The 17,291-nt window shown below is 44.4% G+C and overlaps 1 protein-coding gene across 1 annotated transcript in view; it reads right to left on the reverse strand.

The window, feature by feature from the left end:
* Window positions 1-17,291, reverse strand: part of PRKX (protein kinase X-linked) — a 104,220-nt gene that overhangs the window by 35,464 nt on the left and 51,465 nt on the right. Inside the window, 1 exon segment of the mRNA XM_033201763.1 lies at window positions 9,442-9,707. Coding sequence (XP_033057654.1) covers window positions 9,442-9,707 — 266 coding nt within the window.

Consider the following 17,291-nt stretch of genomic DNA (forward strand, 5'->3'; position numbering starts at 1 on the left):
ACATCTGAGTGTTATGTCGGACACCACTGGTCTGGGCAGTGAATTATCCACTTCCCTTTTCCTGTCCTCCTTTTGCTCACCTGTCTTTTGGGTAGAAGGAAGGTGACACCTGCTGTTCTGTTTTCTCACTGTTCTTAGTTTCACTATGGCCAGGGGGAGGGGAGGGAGGAGGCCGCGTTTACAGCAGAAACAGAACTAAGGATAGGATTCTCTGTAAAGTATAGATATCCAATGACTCCTGTGTTCTTAATGCCCACGCCTTCCGCCACACCTGCACTGGTTGAACTGTGCACCCCCCAAAGTCCTAAACCCCAGTATTTGTGAGTGGGACCTCATGTGCAAACAGGATCTTTGTAGCTGCAGTCAAGTTAAGAAGAGATCATCCTGGCTTAGGATGGGGAATAATTGCTTAACAGGTACAGGTTCTCTTTGGGGATGACGAAATGTTCTGGAACTAGAGAGAGGTGATGGTTGCACGACACGGTAAATGCAATAGATGCCACTGAATTGTGCACAGCAAGGTGGTTCAAATGGGCTGGCTACAGTGGCTCATGCCTGTAATCTCAACGCTTTGGGAGGCCAAGGTGGGAGGATCACTTGAGCCTCAGGGTTCCAGACCAGCCTAGGCAACATAGCAAGACCCTATCTGTACAAAAATATTTAAAAATTAGCCAGGCATCGTGGCTCACACCTCCAGTCTCAGGCACTCGGGAGGCTAAGAGAGGAAGACTGCTTCAGCCTAGGAGTTGGAAACGACAATGAGCCGTGATCGCACCACTGCACGCCAGCTTGGCTGACAGAGAAAGATCCTGTTCTGAAACATACAAAATGTTAATAAAGATGGTTACGATGGTACATTTTAAGCGTATTTTACCACAGTAAAAAGAGAAAAAGAGGTCGGGCACGGTGGTTCATGCCTGTAATCCTAACACTTTGGGAGGCCGAGGCGAGTGGATCACAAGGTCAGGAGTTCAAGACCAGCCTGGCCAAGATGGTGAAACCCCGTCTCTACTAAAAACTACAAAACTTAGCTGGGCACGGTGGCAGGCACCTGTAATCCCAGCTACTCAGGAGGTTGGGGCAGGAGAATCGCTTGAACCTGGGTGGCAGAGGTGCAGTGAGCCGAGATCACGCCACTGCACTCCAGCCTGGGCAACAGAGTGAGACTCTGTCTCAAAAAAAAAAAAAAAAAAAAAAGAGAGAGAAATGGTGACATCTCCAAGCTGAGTTTCAGTACAGTCCCTCTTACGTCCTAGCAGGTGGCGTCACCAGCCTCACTTTCTGTCCTCCCTCATGTTTTTATGACATGGTGAGCATGTCCTCAGCTAACAGGGTCATGGTGGGGCTCAGGAGGAAGGACAGCTGATGAGAGCCTTTACACTTGATTACAGATACAAATGCATTTTTTTTCCTTTTTATCAGAAAGTATGAGCTAGTGTTTTGTCTGAGTTTGGTAATGCAGGAAATAGATATTAGCTCAGTACTCATAGTGAAAATACTACATTGCATTTTCTTTTTTTTTTTTTTTTTTTTTTTTGAGACGGAGCCTCGCTCTGTCGCCCAGGCTGGAGTGCAGTGGCCTGATCTCAGCTCACTGCAAGCTCCGCCTCCCGGGTTTACGCCATTCTCCTGCCTCAGCCTCCCGAGTAGCTGGGATTACAGGCGCCCGCCACCTCGCCCGGCTAGTTTTTTTTTTGTACAGGATCTTGGGTTACAATGAAGAAGCAGGGTGTGGGGTTTTTCGTAAAAATGGAAGATTTTGTCATTTTTTTTTATGGGGACACAATCACAGTTCCTAGAACTGTCTGATGGGAACAAACAGTTGAGAATTTCAGGCCCGTGAAGGGAGGAAGGTGCATGTCTGCGAACATGGGACAGCTTCTGACGGCCAGCCCAGGTGCTGGGAGGGGTTTCCTCCATGACAATGGCTCCTAGACACCACTGACCAGCAGGGAGAAGGGTGCCTGTCACCAACCTCGGCACAGTAATACCCACCTCCTAGTATGAACTACAGCAAAATTCAAGGGAAAGTAGCAGCACCGACTGCAAATAGACTCGACGTCTCAGACCCTCCTTTGGCTTCCGTCAAATACTCAAAGTCAGAAACTAAGGGAAAACGCCTCAAGTAACTAGAAAGATTTTTCCGGTGTTACAAAATATATATGAAACAATTATGTATTTATAAATGTATGGTTTTAATTTGAACTTATAATCTAAACAGTAAATGTGTACACATACTAATACATAAATTTAAATTTTAAAATAAATATATATTTATAAAAGTATATAAACTGTGGATAATAATGTATCTATAGCTACATATATTTTCTAAATATACTTATAATTTATGAGCATATGTATTTGGTAGTCATGTTTAACTATAAAATTAAATATGTAATATTAAATATAAAATTGTATCCGTTTATTATATATTTAATTGTATTAAATGATTTATTTTTTAAATATAATTAACTAAAAATTACATTATATTGATTTAATATACAATTATAATCTGAATATATTATTAAATTAATATATACATGTTATGTTACATTAGTAATAACCAGATATTAATATATTTCAATATATAAATTTAATGAGGATATATTATGTGCAATTAAATATTACAATTATATAGTTATTATAATTATATACATAATTATGGATTTTATATGTATAATTTTCAATTGTAAAATACACATAGCATAGAATTTTCCATTTTAGCATTTTTAATTGTATAGTTCAGTGGTGGGAAGTCGTCGACCTTGGTGTTCAACCCTCCCCACCATCCACTGCTGGAACTTCTTCATCATTCCAAACAGAAAATCCTCCTCATTAAACGTCATCTCCCCCTACCTTGCACCTCCCCAGCCCCTTGCACCCACCATTCTATTTTCTGTCCCTATAATTTGAAAGAATCTAGGGCCCTCCTACAAGTAGAATCACACAATATGAGACCTTTTTGGTCTGGCTTATTTCATCCAATATCGTGTTTTCAAGGTTTATCAACATGTAGAATGTGTCAGAATTATACTCCTTTTCATGGCCAATAATATTCCACTGCACAGACAGAGCTCCTGGTCAATTTTAACCAGTTCACCAAGCAAATGGCCTGGCTCAGGGGTGGGCAAATATTTTCTGTAAAGAGCCAGATGGCAAATATTTTAGGCTTTGTGAATCACAGGATCTCTGTTACAAATATCCAACTCTGGTACTGTAGCTCAAAAGCCCCCAAGATGTGACTGTGTTCCAATAAAACTTTATTAACAGACACACAGGGGGCTGGATTTAACCTACGCAAGGCTAACTTTTTGTTTTTGATGTTTTGTAGAGATGAGGTCTTGCTATGTTACCCAGGCTGGGCTTTTTTTAAAAAAAGTTTTGTCAGATGTGATAATGCCACTGAGGTCTTTTTTAAAGGGAGCTATCTGTTAGAGATAGATAAAGTACACCTGCTTTAAAATAACTTAAGAACAAATGGGCGAAGAGAAAAAAAACATAAAGTGGCAACGCTTTGAATACCATCAAAGCTGGGTGATGGGGCCATAAGGTTTCAACGTGAACTCCTCTCTCTACTCGTGTTGTGTGTGTGTGTGTGTGTGTGTGTGTGTGTGTGTGTGTGTGTGTGTGAGAAAGGGGTAAGTAGTAATTTTGAAAGACTAGGTTCAATATTACCCCTATAAGGCTAGAAATAAAAATCCAGAGGACAGTAATCAACGTAACATCTGGATTTAAAATGCTACAACAGAAGAACTAGGAAAGAGCTGTTGTGCCTGGCATGGTGGCTCACGGCCACTGTCCTGGCACTTTGGGAGGCCGAGGCGGGAGGACTGCTTGAGGCCAGGAGTTCAAGACTATCCTGGCCAATACAGTGAGACCCTATCTCAAAAGAAACACAAAAAAACAAAAATGAACAAAAAGCTGTCACAGAGAAATAAAAAAACACCAAAAACAAACAAACAAAAAAGAGCTGTTGCAAAGAAAGAATACCATCTGTTATGGTTTAAAGACAGATGTACAAAGGTCGAACATCTTGAATATCAAATCTGACATCCCAAATGCTCCAAAAGGCAATACTTTTCCAGCACCGACATGAGGCTCACAGCTCAAAGGAAATGCTCACTGGAGCATCCTGGATTTCACATTTTCAAATTAGAGATGCTCACAGGTCAGTGTAATTCAAGTATTCCACAATCTGAAAAAAATCTAAAATCCAAAACAATTCTGGTCTGAAGTATTTCAGGTAAGGGATGCTTGTGTTATGCATTTGAATTATAAAATCAAATTAAACACATCAGTATTTGGAGCATTCATAAAACCAGAAATAATTCTAGTTTGCCACCAAATCTTTTGGGGGAGCTCTCTAGATAATATAAAAAGTGTGTGGTGCAAAATAATTTAAAATACAAACGTAATATTGCTGTTAGAAAACAAGAGCCTGGTGAACGCAATCACAAAGAAAACCATCTGAACATACTGACAACCTAGGAAAGTCAGAAATCAAGTCACCAAGAGCAGTGGTTTAAAATAAGTAGGATAGTCATTCAGTTAACAGGGTTGCTAGGGGAGGGAGGAGAGGGGGAGGAGGGAGGAGGGGGGAGGGGAGGGAGGGGAGGGGAGGGGAGGGGAGAGGAGGGGAGGGGAGGGAAGTGGAGGGGAAGGAAGAGAGGGGAGGAAGTGGAGGGGAAGGGTGGGAGGGAAGTGAGGGGAGGGGAGAAGAGGAGGGGAAGGGAAGGAATTGGAGGGAATGGGAGGGGAGGGAGAGAAGAAGGGAGGAAGGAAGGGAGGGAGGGAGAGGCTGAGTACCGTAGCTCCCGCCTGTAATCCCAAAACTTTGGGAGGCCAAGGTTGGAGGATTGCTTCAGTTTAGGAGTTTAAGACCGGCCCTGGCAACACAGCGAAACCCTGTCTCTACAAAAAATCAAAAAATTAGCCAGGCATGGTGATGCAAGCCTGCAGTCTTAGCTACTTGGGAGGCTGAGAGACAGGAGGAATGCTTGAGCCTGGGAGTTCGAGGCTGTGGTGAGCCATGGTGGCATCACTGCACTCCATCCTGGGTGACAGAGTGAGACCTTGTCTCAAAAAAGAAACAAAAAATAAAGAAAGAAATTCGTGTCATGACTAGAATACATTATAACATGCTTAAGTATGTTTTTACTCCATGCTATAAGAGAAAAATGAGAAACATATTTCTTTCTGGGATATGTTCAAAAATGTTATTCAAGACCGGGCATGGTGGCTCACACCTGTAATCCCAATGCTTTGGAAGGTTGAGGCGGGGGGATACTTGAGGCCAGCTGACCAAGACCAGCCTGGGCAACATGGTGAAACCAGGTCTCTATTAAAAATACAAAAATTAGCCAGGCATGGTGGTATAAGCCTGTAATCCCAGCTACCTGGGAGGCTGAAACAGGAGGATCGCTTGAGCCTAGGAGGCCAAGGGTTGCATGAGCCAAGATCCCACCACTGCACTCCAGCCTGGGTGACAGAGTAAGACCTTGTCTTTTAAAAAAAAAAAAAAAAAAAGGTTATTCAAGATGAGGCCTCCCTGTTTAGTTCCATCTATTCTGTAGTGGTCTGCGATACAGTGGTGAATTTAAGTTCTATTCAAAAGGCACACGTACTGTTTGAATCCTGAATCAGAGGCAGGGCCATGTATCTGCTCCCATGCACACAACTTCCCTGGGGCCGGGCCAGAAGAGAGATGCTTCCTTACAAAGAGGGTCAAAAAAAAACAAGGAGAAAAAAGTACCCACCAAAAAAAAGTTTCCAGAATCTACACTACCCATACAGAGGAAGATGCAGTTCTTTGCAAAAGCAATCTATCAAGATGGTAATGAGGCACTTTCTAAGATTTTCACATGTTCATTAAGTACAATAATCGCTGCATGTTATATACTAAACCATCTTCGTCCATTTAAATAGACATCATGAATTAACTGGACAGTAACATGGTTTGTCAAACTTATAAACAAGTGAATATATGAAATATTTGATCTCTGGTTTGTTTGAATTAGACTTGCAAATGACTTTACACGAATTTACTCATATACCGTGTGCTGCCAAGAGAGGGCAGCACGGATGCTACAAATTAGTGTTTAAAACATCCTGTTTCCATCCAGGTAAAATGCACCTAATTTCCACGTGTCTTACTTTTGGAAATGTAATACAAGAAATACCACAGGGGAAAATCAGATTGAATTTAAATGCATCCTAAAATCTTCCTAGGCGAGCCCTTTCCTAAAAGCCGCCAGAGGAGAGAGTCACTTAGTGTAAAACTGCCCCACATCAAGTTTCTCAAAAACGCAGATGGTTTTACAATGTTAAGAGTATAATTAGTGTAATTATCACCTTACCCAACCCCACCACATCAAAGAATATGGAAATATAAGATGTATTTTCTAGGCTTGCCTGACCAAGACAGAAGCCGATAGCCATGTGCAATCCTGGGTATTTGAAATGTAGCTTGTCTACCGAGGAACTGATGTCATTATCTAATTCTACCTTAATTAATTTAATCTAATTGAAAAACCGACACTCAGTGGAGTTACCAACAATCTTTCTGAGTATTTTTCAGCAGTTTGGGCATGTGAATTTACTTTTTATGACTGTTGATTTTATGAATGTAAATAAATATCCATTGGGACTAAGCTATGAGGCCGCCGAGGCATAAGAACCATACAATGGACTTCGAGGACTTGGGGAAAGGGTGGGAGGTGGGTGAGAGATAAAAGACTATATTCTGGGGCCGGGTGTGGTGGCTCACGCCTGTAATCCCAACACTTTGGGAGGCCAAGGCAGGCGGTTCGCGAGGTCAGGAGATCGAGACCATCCTGGCTAACACGGTGAAACCCCGTCTCTACTAAAAATACAAAAAATTAGCCGGGCGTCATGGCGGGCGCCTGTAGTCCCAGCTACTCGGGAGGCTGAGGCAGGAGAATGGCAGGAACCCGTGAGGCAGAGGTTGCAGTGAGCCACGATCATGCTACTGCACTCCAGCCTGGATGACAGAGCCAGATTCCATCTCAAAAAACAAACAAACAGGCCGGGCACGGTGGCTCACGCCTATAATCCCAGCACTTTGGGAGGCCAAGGCAGGCGGATCACAAGGTCAGGAGATCGAGGCCATCCTGGCTAACACGGTGAAACCCCGTCTCTACTAAAAAGACAAAAAATTAGCCGGGCGTTGTGGCGGGCGCCTGTAGTCCCAGCTACTCGGGAGGTTGAGGCAGGAGAATGGCGTGAACCCGGGAGGCGGAGCTTGCAGTGAGCGGAGATCGCGCCACTGCACTCCAGCCTGGGCGACAGAGCGGGAATCTGTCTCAAAAACAAACAAACAAACAAAAAAGGATAACTGTTTTCTCCTCAATGGAGTATGTGTGTGTGGAAACATATCTATATATAATTGTTCCAGGCTGAAATGTATCCCTTAAATCTTATATGCTGCAGTCTTAATCCCCAGAACTTCAGAATGTGACTATATGGGAAAGAGTGTCTTTAAAGAGGTCATTAAGGTAAAATGAGGTCACTAGGGTGGGTCCTGATCCAACAGGACTGGTGTCCTCATAAGAAGAGGAGACAAGGATACAGACATGCACAGAGGGACGATCCTGTGAAGACACAGCGAGAAGATGACATCTCCAAGCCAAGGAGAGAGGCCTCAGGAGGAACCAGCCCTGCCCACATCTGGATCTCAGACCTCAGCCTCCATGACAGTGAGAGGAAAAGGTCTATTCTTTAATGCCCAGTGTGTGGTCTTTTGTCATGACAGACTGGTTAAATAAATGCAATCATGGAGAAAAAATACATATACATGTATTATCAACTGAATGTGTGTGCTCCCCCCAAAATTCCTATGTTGAAATCATCATCACCAAAGTGATAGTGTTAGGAGGTGGAGCCTTGGGAGGTGATGAGGTCATGAAGGGAGTCTCATGAATGGGATGAGTGCCCTTACAAAAGGGGCCCCAGAGAGCCCCTCGCCCCTTCCGCCATGTGAGGACACAGCAAGAAGGCGCTGTCTATGAACCAGGAAGCGGGTTCCTTCCAGGTACAGAATCTGTCGCATCTTGATCTCGGACTTCCAGCCTCCAGAGCTGTGGGCCATGAATGTCTGCTGTTGAGGCTGCCCAGTCTATGAGCGCATGTTAGTGCAGCCCACACTGGCTGAGACAGCACGTGATGGTTCGTTTCATGTGCTGATGGGCTGTGGGGTCCCCAGACGTTTGTTCAAACGTTGTTCGGGGTGTGTCTGTGAGTGCGTTTCCAGAAAAGAAACACATACGATATCATACATATGATATAGGTATACTATATATATAGCATAATACAAGTAGTAATATATAGTATATATAATACATAGTATGTGTAATATATAGTATGTACAATATGTACTATATAGAGTAATATGTATGATATAGTATGATATAGAATGTTATATTATATATTATATATAGTATAATAATAGTATACCTATATACTATCATAGTCATAGTATACTATATAATATATAGTATAACATATGATACTATCATAGTCATAGTATACTATATAATATATAGTATAATTATACTATACATATATAATACTATATCATATGTACATAAAATATACTGTGTTATATAAAATAATATAGTATTAGATATAGTTCTATTTAAATACATATACAGTGGGAATATATATACACATAATAGAAATATAGATACCAGAAAAAGTAAGTGCGTGTATGTGTGAGCAGGTATGTGTGGAATATGCAATTTGGATTTTTGGGTTTTTTGAGAGACAGGATCTTGCTCTTTCACCCAGGCTGGAATGCAGTTGTGTGATCACAGTTCACTGCAGCCTCAACTTCGGGGCTCAAATGATCGCTCCAACATCAGTCTCCCAAGTAGCTGGGACCACAGGGATCCACCACCATAATCAACTTTTTATATATATATATATATATATATATTTCTGTAGAGACGGGGTCTCACTATGTTGTCCAGACTGGTCTCAAACTCCTGGGCTCAAATGATTCTCCCACCTCAGTGTCACAAAGTGCTGGGATTACAGGTGTGAGCCACGGCACCTGGCATTTGATTTTAAGAGATATGTATCCTATTCGGTGCAGATCTATTTTATAGTCAGGGCAATTCAAACTTGGATATGACTTATTTCCTCATCATTTCGGGTCAACAGTGGAAATGTGGTGTTCCGATTTCCTCCACGGTGCGGTTGAGGGAGAGTGACTTCCTGCCCACCGGCTCTTGGCCAGCAATCGCAGCCCACCTAAAATGAGCTGCAGCTCAACCTGGCTCTCTCATCCCTGGCTGCAAGTGTCTCCCACACATGAGAGTTCAACTCTGGTTCCCAGTCTTCCCCTGCCTGACCTGCCACAACTACCACAATCTTTGTCATTGCCAAGCAGCGTAGATCCCGTCTGAGTTTCACGTTCCTCTTACCTGTCTACCAGCTTCTTGGCGAACCCAAAGTCCGTGAGCTTGATGTGGCCATCCCTATCCAGCAGGATGTTCTCTGGCTTCAAGTCTCTGTAGACGATCTCCTTGGAGTGCAGGTACTCGATGGCACAGATGATCTCCGCAGAGTAGAAGAGCCCCGTGGTGCTGGAGAAGCGCCCCCGGTTTCGCAGGTAGCTGAAGAGCTCCCCACCCGGCACGTACTCCATGAGCATGTAGAGGAAGCGCTCGTCATGCCACGTCCAGAACCTGCGGGGACAGCACACGCTCAGGGCCCTGCCAGGGCAAGGCAGGGGGTACGCAGTCAGCTAGGTGTCAGCACATGCTCAGGGCCCGCCAGGCAGGGCGGGGATACGATGTCAGCTAGGTGTTGGGGTACAGATGCAGCTAGATGTTGGGGTATAGACGCAGCTAGATGCCAAAATGTGTGTACAGACAGATGGCAATAGCCGGGGACAGATGTCGGGACATGGAGCACACAGATATCAGCACATGGGTAAAGACGGACGCTAACATATGGGTACAGATAGGTGTTCAAATGCACATACACACAGATGTTACGATGTGCTTCGAGACAGATGTTAGGATATGGTGTACATCGGGGCTGATATTTGGGTGCAAACAGTGTTACCATATGGTATTAAATATGGATATAGATATATGTTAGCATATAGGTGTAGAAATATAATAATATGTAGTTATAGATAGATGTTAGGATATGGATGTACATAGATATTACAACATGGATATAGAGAAATCTTGGAATACAGGTGTAGACAGATGTTAATATGTAGGTACAGATGTTAGGATATGGGTGTAGGCAGACATTAGAATATGGATAGAGATCAATGTTACAGTATAGATGAAGACAGATGGTATCTATACGTATAGATGTTACAGTATGGGTGTAGATGGATGTTAGGATACGGGTGTAGACAGAGGTTCATATATGGACATAGATGTTGGAAGATGGGTGTAGAGAAATGTTAACATATAGGAAGAGACAGATGTTATAATATGGGTGTAGGTGGATGCTAGGATATGGGTGTAGACAGATGTTAATATACACATAAAGACCGATGTTAGACTGTGAACGTCGATAGATATTAACAGAGGTATAGAGAGACATTAGGATATGGGTGGAGGTGGATGTAGATGGTGTTGCTTTGTGGGTGTAGACAGATTAGGATATGGGTGGAGGTAGATGTTAATATGTAGGTGTAGATAGATGCTAATATATGTGATAGATGCTAAGGTGTGCGTACAGACAGATGTTAGGATCTGCGTGTGTGTAGATGTGACTCTGGGTATAGACAGGTGGTAAGGTCTGCATATAGAAAGGTGTAATCCATCAGTACAGGTAGATGCGAAGACGTGTGTAGATGTTAAGAGGTGTATAATCAGATATTGGGAGAAGCATCTAGATGGATATTAAAGTACAAGTTCCATGGATGTTACATAGATGTTGTCTTACTCCATTCTGGCTGCTATCACAAAAATACCATACACTAAGGGACCGTACAAATAAGAACAATGTATTCCCCTCAGTTCTGAAGGCTGGACGTCCGAGGTCAGGGCGCCTGCTGATGAACTGCGTGGTAAAGGCTCATTCCTGAGGGAAGGGTCCTTCTTGCTGTGACCTCCCATGGACCCAGAGGAAAAAGGGGAAACAGGCTCCCTCGGGCCCCTTCACCGAGGGCACTGGACCCGTTCAGTGGCTTCACCCTCACGATCTAATCGCTTCCCCCAACGCTCCACCTTCTAATTCCATAGCTCTGAGGGTTACTGTCTCAATATATGAATTTGGAAGGGATGCATTCAGACAACAGCAGATGTTAAGATATGTGTATCCCGGGACACGGCTAAAGTTCTCACTGTCTTGGGATGAATGAAGAGTAAATATCACGGTCTCATCATAAACCAGTCAACAGTGTGCTATGGGCTGAACTGTATCCTCCCAATATCCACATGTTGAAGTCCAAATTCTCAGGACCTCAGAATGTGACTGTATTTGGAGACGGGGCATGTAAACAGGTGATTACGGTAAAATGTGGTCACTAGAATGGGCCCAATTCCAACGGGACTGGAGTCCAAAGAAGAGGAGATGAGGACACAGACACGCACAGAGGGACAACCACGTGAGGACACAGAGAGAAGATGGCGTCTAGAAGCGCATGAGAGAGGGCTCAGGAGGCACCGGCCCTGTTAACACGTTCTTCTCAAAATTCTAGCCTCGAGAATTATAAAACAACAAATCAGTGTTTAATCTACCCCGTCTATGCTACTTTGTTATGGCAGCGCTAACTAACTACAACACACACATCTTCAGAGATCACACCTGATTCAGTAACCTGGAGCTATCATTAAGCCTGAGAATTAACAATAAACTAGCAGACTGCATCCCAAACCTGCTGGGAAAAAGTAGCCCTTTTAAAAAGCCCCAAATGAAGTATTTCGAAGCACTTGCTTGTGGGAGCTTGCCTGAGGTTCTTCTCCTTACAAAGGGGTTGATGAACGGAAGAAAATGCGGCAATGAGAGACTGAGGAAGGTGGCGGTAGGGATGAAAGGAGGAACAGATACACTGAGGTGCGTCTGTGCATTCAACATCTCAGCACAACATAAATACAGTTTGGAGAGACATGCACTGATAATGAAAGAACGCTTTCGCCTAAAGATGGGGGGGATGGGGAATGAGGCAAGATTTGGAACTAAGGGCTTTGGGATTTTTGTTTGTTTGTTTTTGAGACAGAGTTTTGCTCTTGCTGCCCAGGCTGGAGTGCAATGGCGCAATCTCCGCTCACTGAAACCTCCGCCTCCTGCGTCCAAGCAATTCTCCTGCCTCAGCCTCCCAAGTAGTTGGGATTACAGGCGCCTGCCACCACGCCCAGCTAATTTTTGTATTTTTAGTAGAGACCGGGTTTCACCACGTTGGCCAGGTTGGTCTCGAACTCCTGACCTCAGGTGATCCACCCACCTCGGCCTCCAAAAGTGCTGGGATTATAGGTGTGAGCCACCCTGCCCGGTCTGTTTGTTTTTGTCTGCCCGGCTGGAGTGCAGTGGTGCAGTCATGGCTCATGCAGCCTCAACTTCCCGGGCTCAAGCAATCCTCCCACCTCAACCTCCCAAGTAGCTAGGACTACAGGTGCATGCCACCACGCCTGGCTAATTTTTATTACTATTATTTGCAGAGACGGGGTCTCACTGTGTTGCCCAGGCTGGTCTTGAACTCCAGGGCTCAAGCAATCCTCCTGCCTCGTCCTCCCAAAGTGCTGGGATTACAAACGTGAGCCACTGTACCTGACCTGGGTTTTGTTTTTGGAGAGGACTCAGGAGGACACCAGCATGCCGTGTTTCCACGAGCACATGAGCCTTCACCAGTAGAAGGCACCCAGTAGAATCAGGAGCACAAAGGTCCTCAACCATAACCAGGCCGTGCCAGTTATGTCTCATCTGATCATGATGCTGTCACAGATGCTCCCCTGCAAGCTCATTCTAATGAGCTGCACCCCGCTGGTGTACAAGAAAACCAAATGATGCCCAGGAAACCTTCCCTGAGGACAGGGAAGGATGCTCAAGGTCGACCAGATGGTCTTGTCTGCTAGTACGGGCAATTCCACCAGAACAATGTAGAATGAAGGCAAGGACATGGGAGACAGCTTGCAATGACACAGAGATTAATGACAGGAAAACTCATAGGCTGGGCACAGAGGCTCAATGCCTGTCATCCCAGCACTTTGGGAAGCCGAGGCAGGAGGATCACTTGAGGCCAGGTGTTCGAAAGCAGCATGAGCAACACAGCAAGATCCCTACAATAAAAGAATCAGTCAGGCATGGTGGCATCCAAGCAATTCAGGAGGCTGAGGTGGGAGGATCCCTTGAGCCCAGGAATTAGAGGCTGCAGTGAGCTATGATCACACCACTGCACTCCAACCTGGGTGACAGAGCGAGACCCCATTTCTAAAAGGAAAAAAAAATAGACAACATGCTACTGTGAGTTTTAAACGAACATTTATTTGACTAATCACAATGTTTTTATGTATTAGCAAAAATATAGGCCTCTTATAAAAAAGGCTCTTACCTAATGTACTTTTAAATTTGCAGATTCTGCAACGATGCTGGAGTTGGGGGACTAATGACGTTGGAGTGTGGAGGACCCACAAATACAGGTTGTAGGAATGCCTTCCTCTCTCCATCTTGCTGCTGGATTCCTGCCCCTTAGCAGCTGGGTAGCTGAAGGGAGCTCAGGAAGCCAGGATTTGAAATTTCTTTTTTCTTTTTCCTCAGTTACTGAAGGCTGTGCACCTGTGGCCCACCTCTCCATTCACTTCCTACAGCTCAGCAAGTTCAAAATGGTCTTGAGGCATAAAGCAAAGCAGGGAGAGTACATGAGGAGGGAGAAGCATTGTGATGGAGCGGGTTTTTTGTTGTTGTTGTTGTTGTTGTTGTTGAGACAGAGTCTTGCTCTGTCGCCCAGGCTTGGAGTGCAATAGCACAATCTTGGCTCACTGCAACCTCCGTCTCCGGGTTCAAGAGATTCTCCTGCCTCAGCCTCCCGAGTAGCTGGGATTACAGGCGCATGCCATCGTGACTGGCTAATTTTGGTATGTAGTGGCTCTTTTCTAGAGCAATCTGTTGGAGTTGTAAAAGACCTGCCACATACCCACATTCTTTCCATCTTATCGCTGACATCTCGAGTCATTTTCTCCTAGCTAAATGCCCTATTTTTCTGCTTTGCACCACTGTTGGGCAAGAGTGTTCCTCTCAGTAATATTTCATGATTAAGTGCACGGTATCTCAAATGCATGACAGTCAAACTGTACTTTTGTGGATGAGCTTAGAAGACAACCACGATTTCACTGTTCTGGTGGGGAAATATTTTCCAAGGTCCAAATACTATGGTACTAGTGAACTTTTATAATAAACTTGGGTGTCAGCTGGTGACTTTCTAAATTTCTTCAGGGCACAAGGTGGAAGGAAAATGTAGCTACAACTGACCAGCCAAGGTGTGATACTGAAGATCTGGGGGTAACACTGAGCTCTTGAAAATACCATAAATGGTCAAAGCAATAGCAAGACCACTGTCTACAACTGTTAATTTGGTTGAAGAGAATAGATATGGCTCTATTTCCCTATGGCTCAAGTATGCAAGAAAAAGATGGATGCATGCCTACACACACACACACACACACACACACACACACACACACATACACACACACACATACACACAAAACACACTCTCTCTCCCTCTGTCTCCCCTGTCAATTAGTTTGCAACACATTCTTTGGATATATCCTGTATCCTCCCCCATCCACCCCACTCTGGGATAATAATCTGCACAGATCCTCTTAAGAACAATGCATCACCTTGTCACAATGCAGCAGCAGGTCACCCTTTAGGAGCATCAGAGATAATTAACCATAGTGGGAGATTAGAAGGATGTGGGTAGGTTAGAAGCGAGGAATGAAAGAACTTTCAGGATTAAGCAGGCATGTAGAATCTGCAAGCCCTGACAATACAAAGATCTCAGGTTCGGTCACCTGGCTTGCAGGGGAAGTTGCAATTCCCTACCCATCAACCATGGGTAGGATGATCTGTAGAGGAAGAGAGTTAGGGCTTTGTATCAAATGAGAAGAGGAGGGAAGGGAAGAAGAGAGGAAGGGAGGGGAGAAGAGAGGAAGGGAGGGGAGAAGAGGTAAGGAGAGGAGGAGGGAAAGCAGGGGAGAAAAAGTTACTGCATGAGTGGGGAAAACTACTGAGATGTGTAAGGTTGTATGAAAATATATTTGTTCCACAAGTGTCTCAGTAAAATCAACATCAACAAACTACAAGATTTAACAAAGTCATCTAATCAGTATATATGCAGTGGACACACCATTTTTACCTATACACTAATGCGGGACCACCCTTCAGCAGCCTTAAGAAGTAACAGTTTATAAAGAGAGGTAGCAAGTAAGAACACATTCCTATAAGGGAAAAAAAACACCCAGAAAACTGGGATTCCCTTGCCCTTCCCCAAATCAATAAGATTAAGTAAATATTATAAGAAAAAAAAAAGTTATCTGAGACATCCTTCCTTCAAATCTTCCTTCAAATCAGTAAGACTTTGCAGACGAGTGTGGTGGCTCATACCTGTAGTCCCAGCACTTTGGGAGGCTGAGGCAGGAAAATCACTTGAGACCAAGAGTTTGAGACTAGCCTGGGCAACATAGGGAGACTCTGTCTCTGGAAAAAAATAAAAAGATAAGGCAGGTGTGGTTTGTGCACGCCTGTAGTCCCAGGTACTTAAGAGGCTGAGGTGGGAGGACAGCCTGAGCCCAGGAGTTGAAGGCTGCAGTGAGCTATGACTGAACCTCTGCACTCCAGCCTCAGTGACAGAGCAAGTACCCTATCTGGAAAAAAAAAAAAAAAAAAAAAAAGACTTTGCTTACGTGGACAGAATTTGTACAGAGCTGGGTAGCACTAAAGATAAGAGACAAAAATGTTGAAAGAGATACTGCCTTTACTATCTCCAAAAAACATTTACAAAACTTAAGTCATCATGTGCAGGGACCGTGGAATGGGACAGAGTTTAGTGACCACAGGTGATTTCAAATCTGAGTTTAGAAAATTAGAAACCGATGCATCAGTTCAGTGATTCCAGTTAACTGTGGGACTCTGCCCCTGACATCAAGTCTATAAAAGTTCAAAAGCAATAAAAGATAAGAGGGTTTATCACAACGGATATGAGAAGCATGTTCAAAATCTAACTCTTACTGTATGTACTAGCCTCAGGAGTCAATGAATTCGTCAATACATGAATCAGCAACTCAACAGCCACATTCTTTACTAGTTTCCAGATGTTTTGGACAAGGGCCCCTTATGTGCCAAGCAATGTCCTCAGTACATAATGTCCTCAGGAAGGGCAGATCTTGTGACTGTCATGAGCTTTGCAGGCTTGATGGGGAACAGACATTACACAGTAAATTTGGAAGGATGGCTGGAGGGGGTCTTGCAAGACCAGGTAGAAGGTGGGGACAGGGAGGCAGGGGGCATCTCTGTCCCCACAGCTGAAGGCCAAAGGAAGACTGGGGAGGCACATAAAAGAAAGCTGGAGGCCAGGTGCAGTGGCTCATGTCTGTAATTCCGGCACTTTGGGGGGCCAACGTGGCAGATCACTTGAGCCCAGGAGCTCAAGACCAGCCTAGGCAACAAAGCAAGATCACGTCTCTACAAAAAAATTAAAAATTAGGGCCAGGTGTGGTGGCTCATGCCTGTAATCCCAGCACTTTGGGAGGCCAAGGTAGGTGGATCACGAGGTCAGGAGATCGAGACCATCCTGGCTAACACGGTGAAACTCTGTCTCTAGTAAAAATACAAAGTATTAGCCGGGTGTGGTGGCGGGCGCCTGTAGTCCCAGCTACTTGGGAGGCTGAGGCAGGAGAATGGCGTGAACCTGGGAGGCAGAGCTTGCAGTGAGCCGAGATCACACCACTACACTCCAGCCTGGGGGACAGAGCGAAACTCTGCCTCAAAAAAAAAAAAAAAAAAAATTAAAAGTTAGGTGGTCATGGTGATGTGCACCTATACTCCTATCTACTTGAGAGACAGAGGTAGCAGAATCACTTGTGCCCAGGAGTTCGAGATCAGCCTGGGCAACATAGCAAGACTTCCAAAATTTAAAAATTAGCCAGGCTTGGTGGTGCAGGCCTATAGTCCCAGCTACCTGGGAGGCTGAGGTGGGAGGATAACTTGGCCCAGGAGAATGAGGCTGCAGTGAACTACGATGGCACCACTGTACTCCATCCTGGGCAACAGAGAAAGGCCCTGTCTTTAAAAAAAAAAAAAAACTA

Source organism: Trachypithecus francoisi, unplaced genomic scaffold (assembly GCF_009764315.1).
Source record: "Trachypithecus francoisi isolate TF-2019V2 unplaced genomic scaffold, Tfra_2.0 Lachesis_group6, whole genome shotgun sequence".
Taxonomy (NCBI): Eukaryota; Metazoa; Chordata; class Mammalia; order Primates; family Cercopithecidae; genus Trachypithecus; species Trachypithecus francoisi.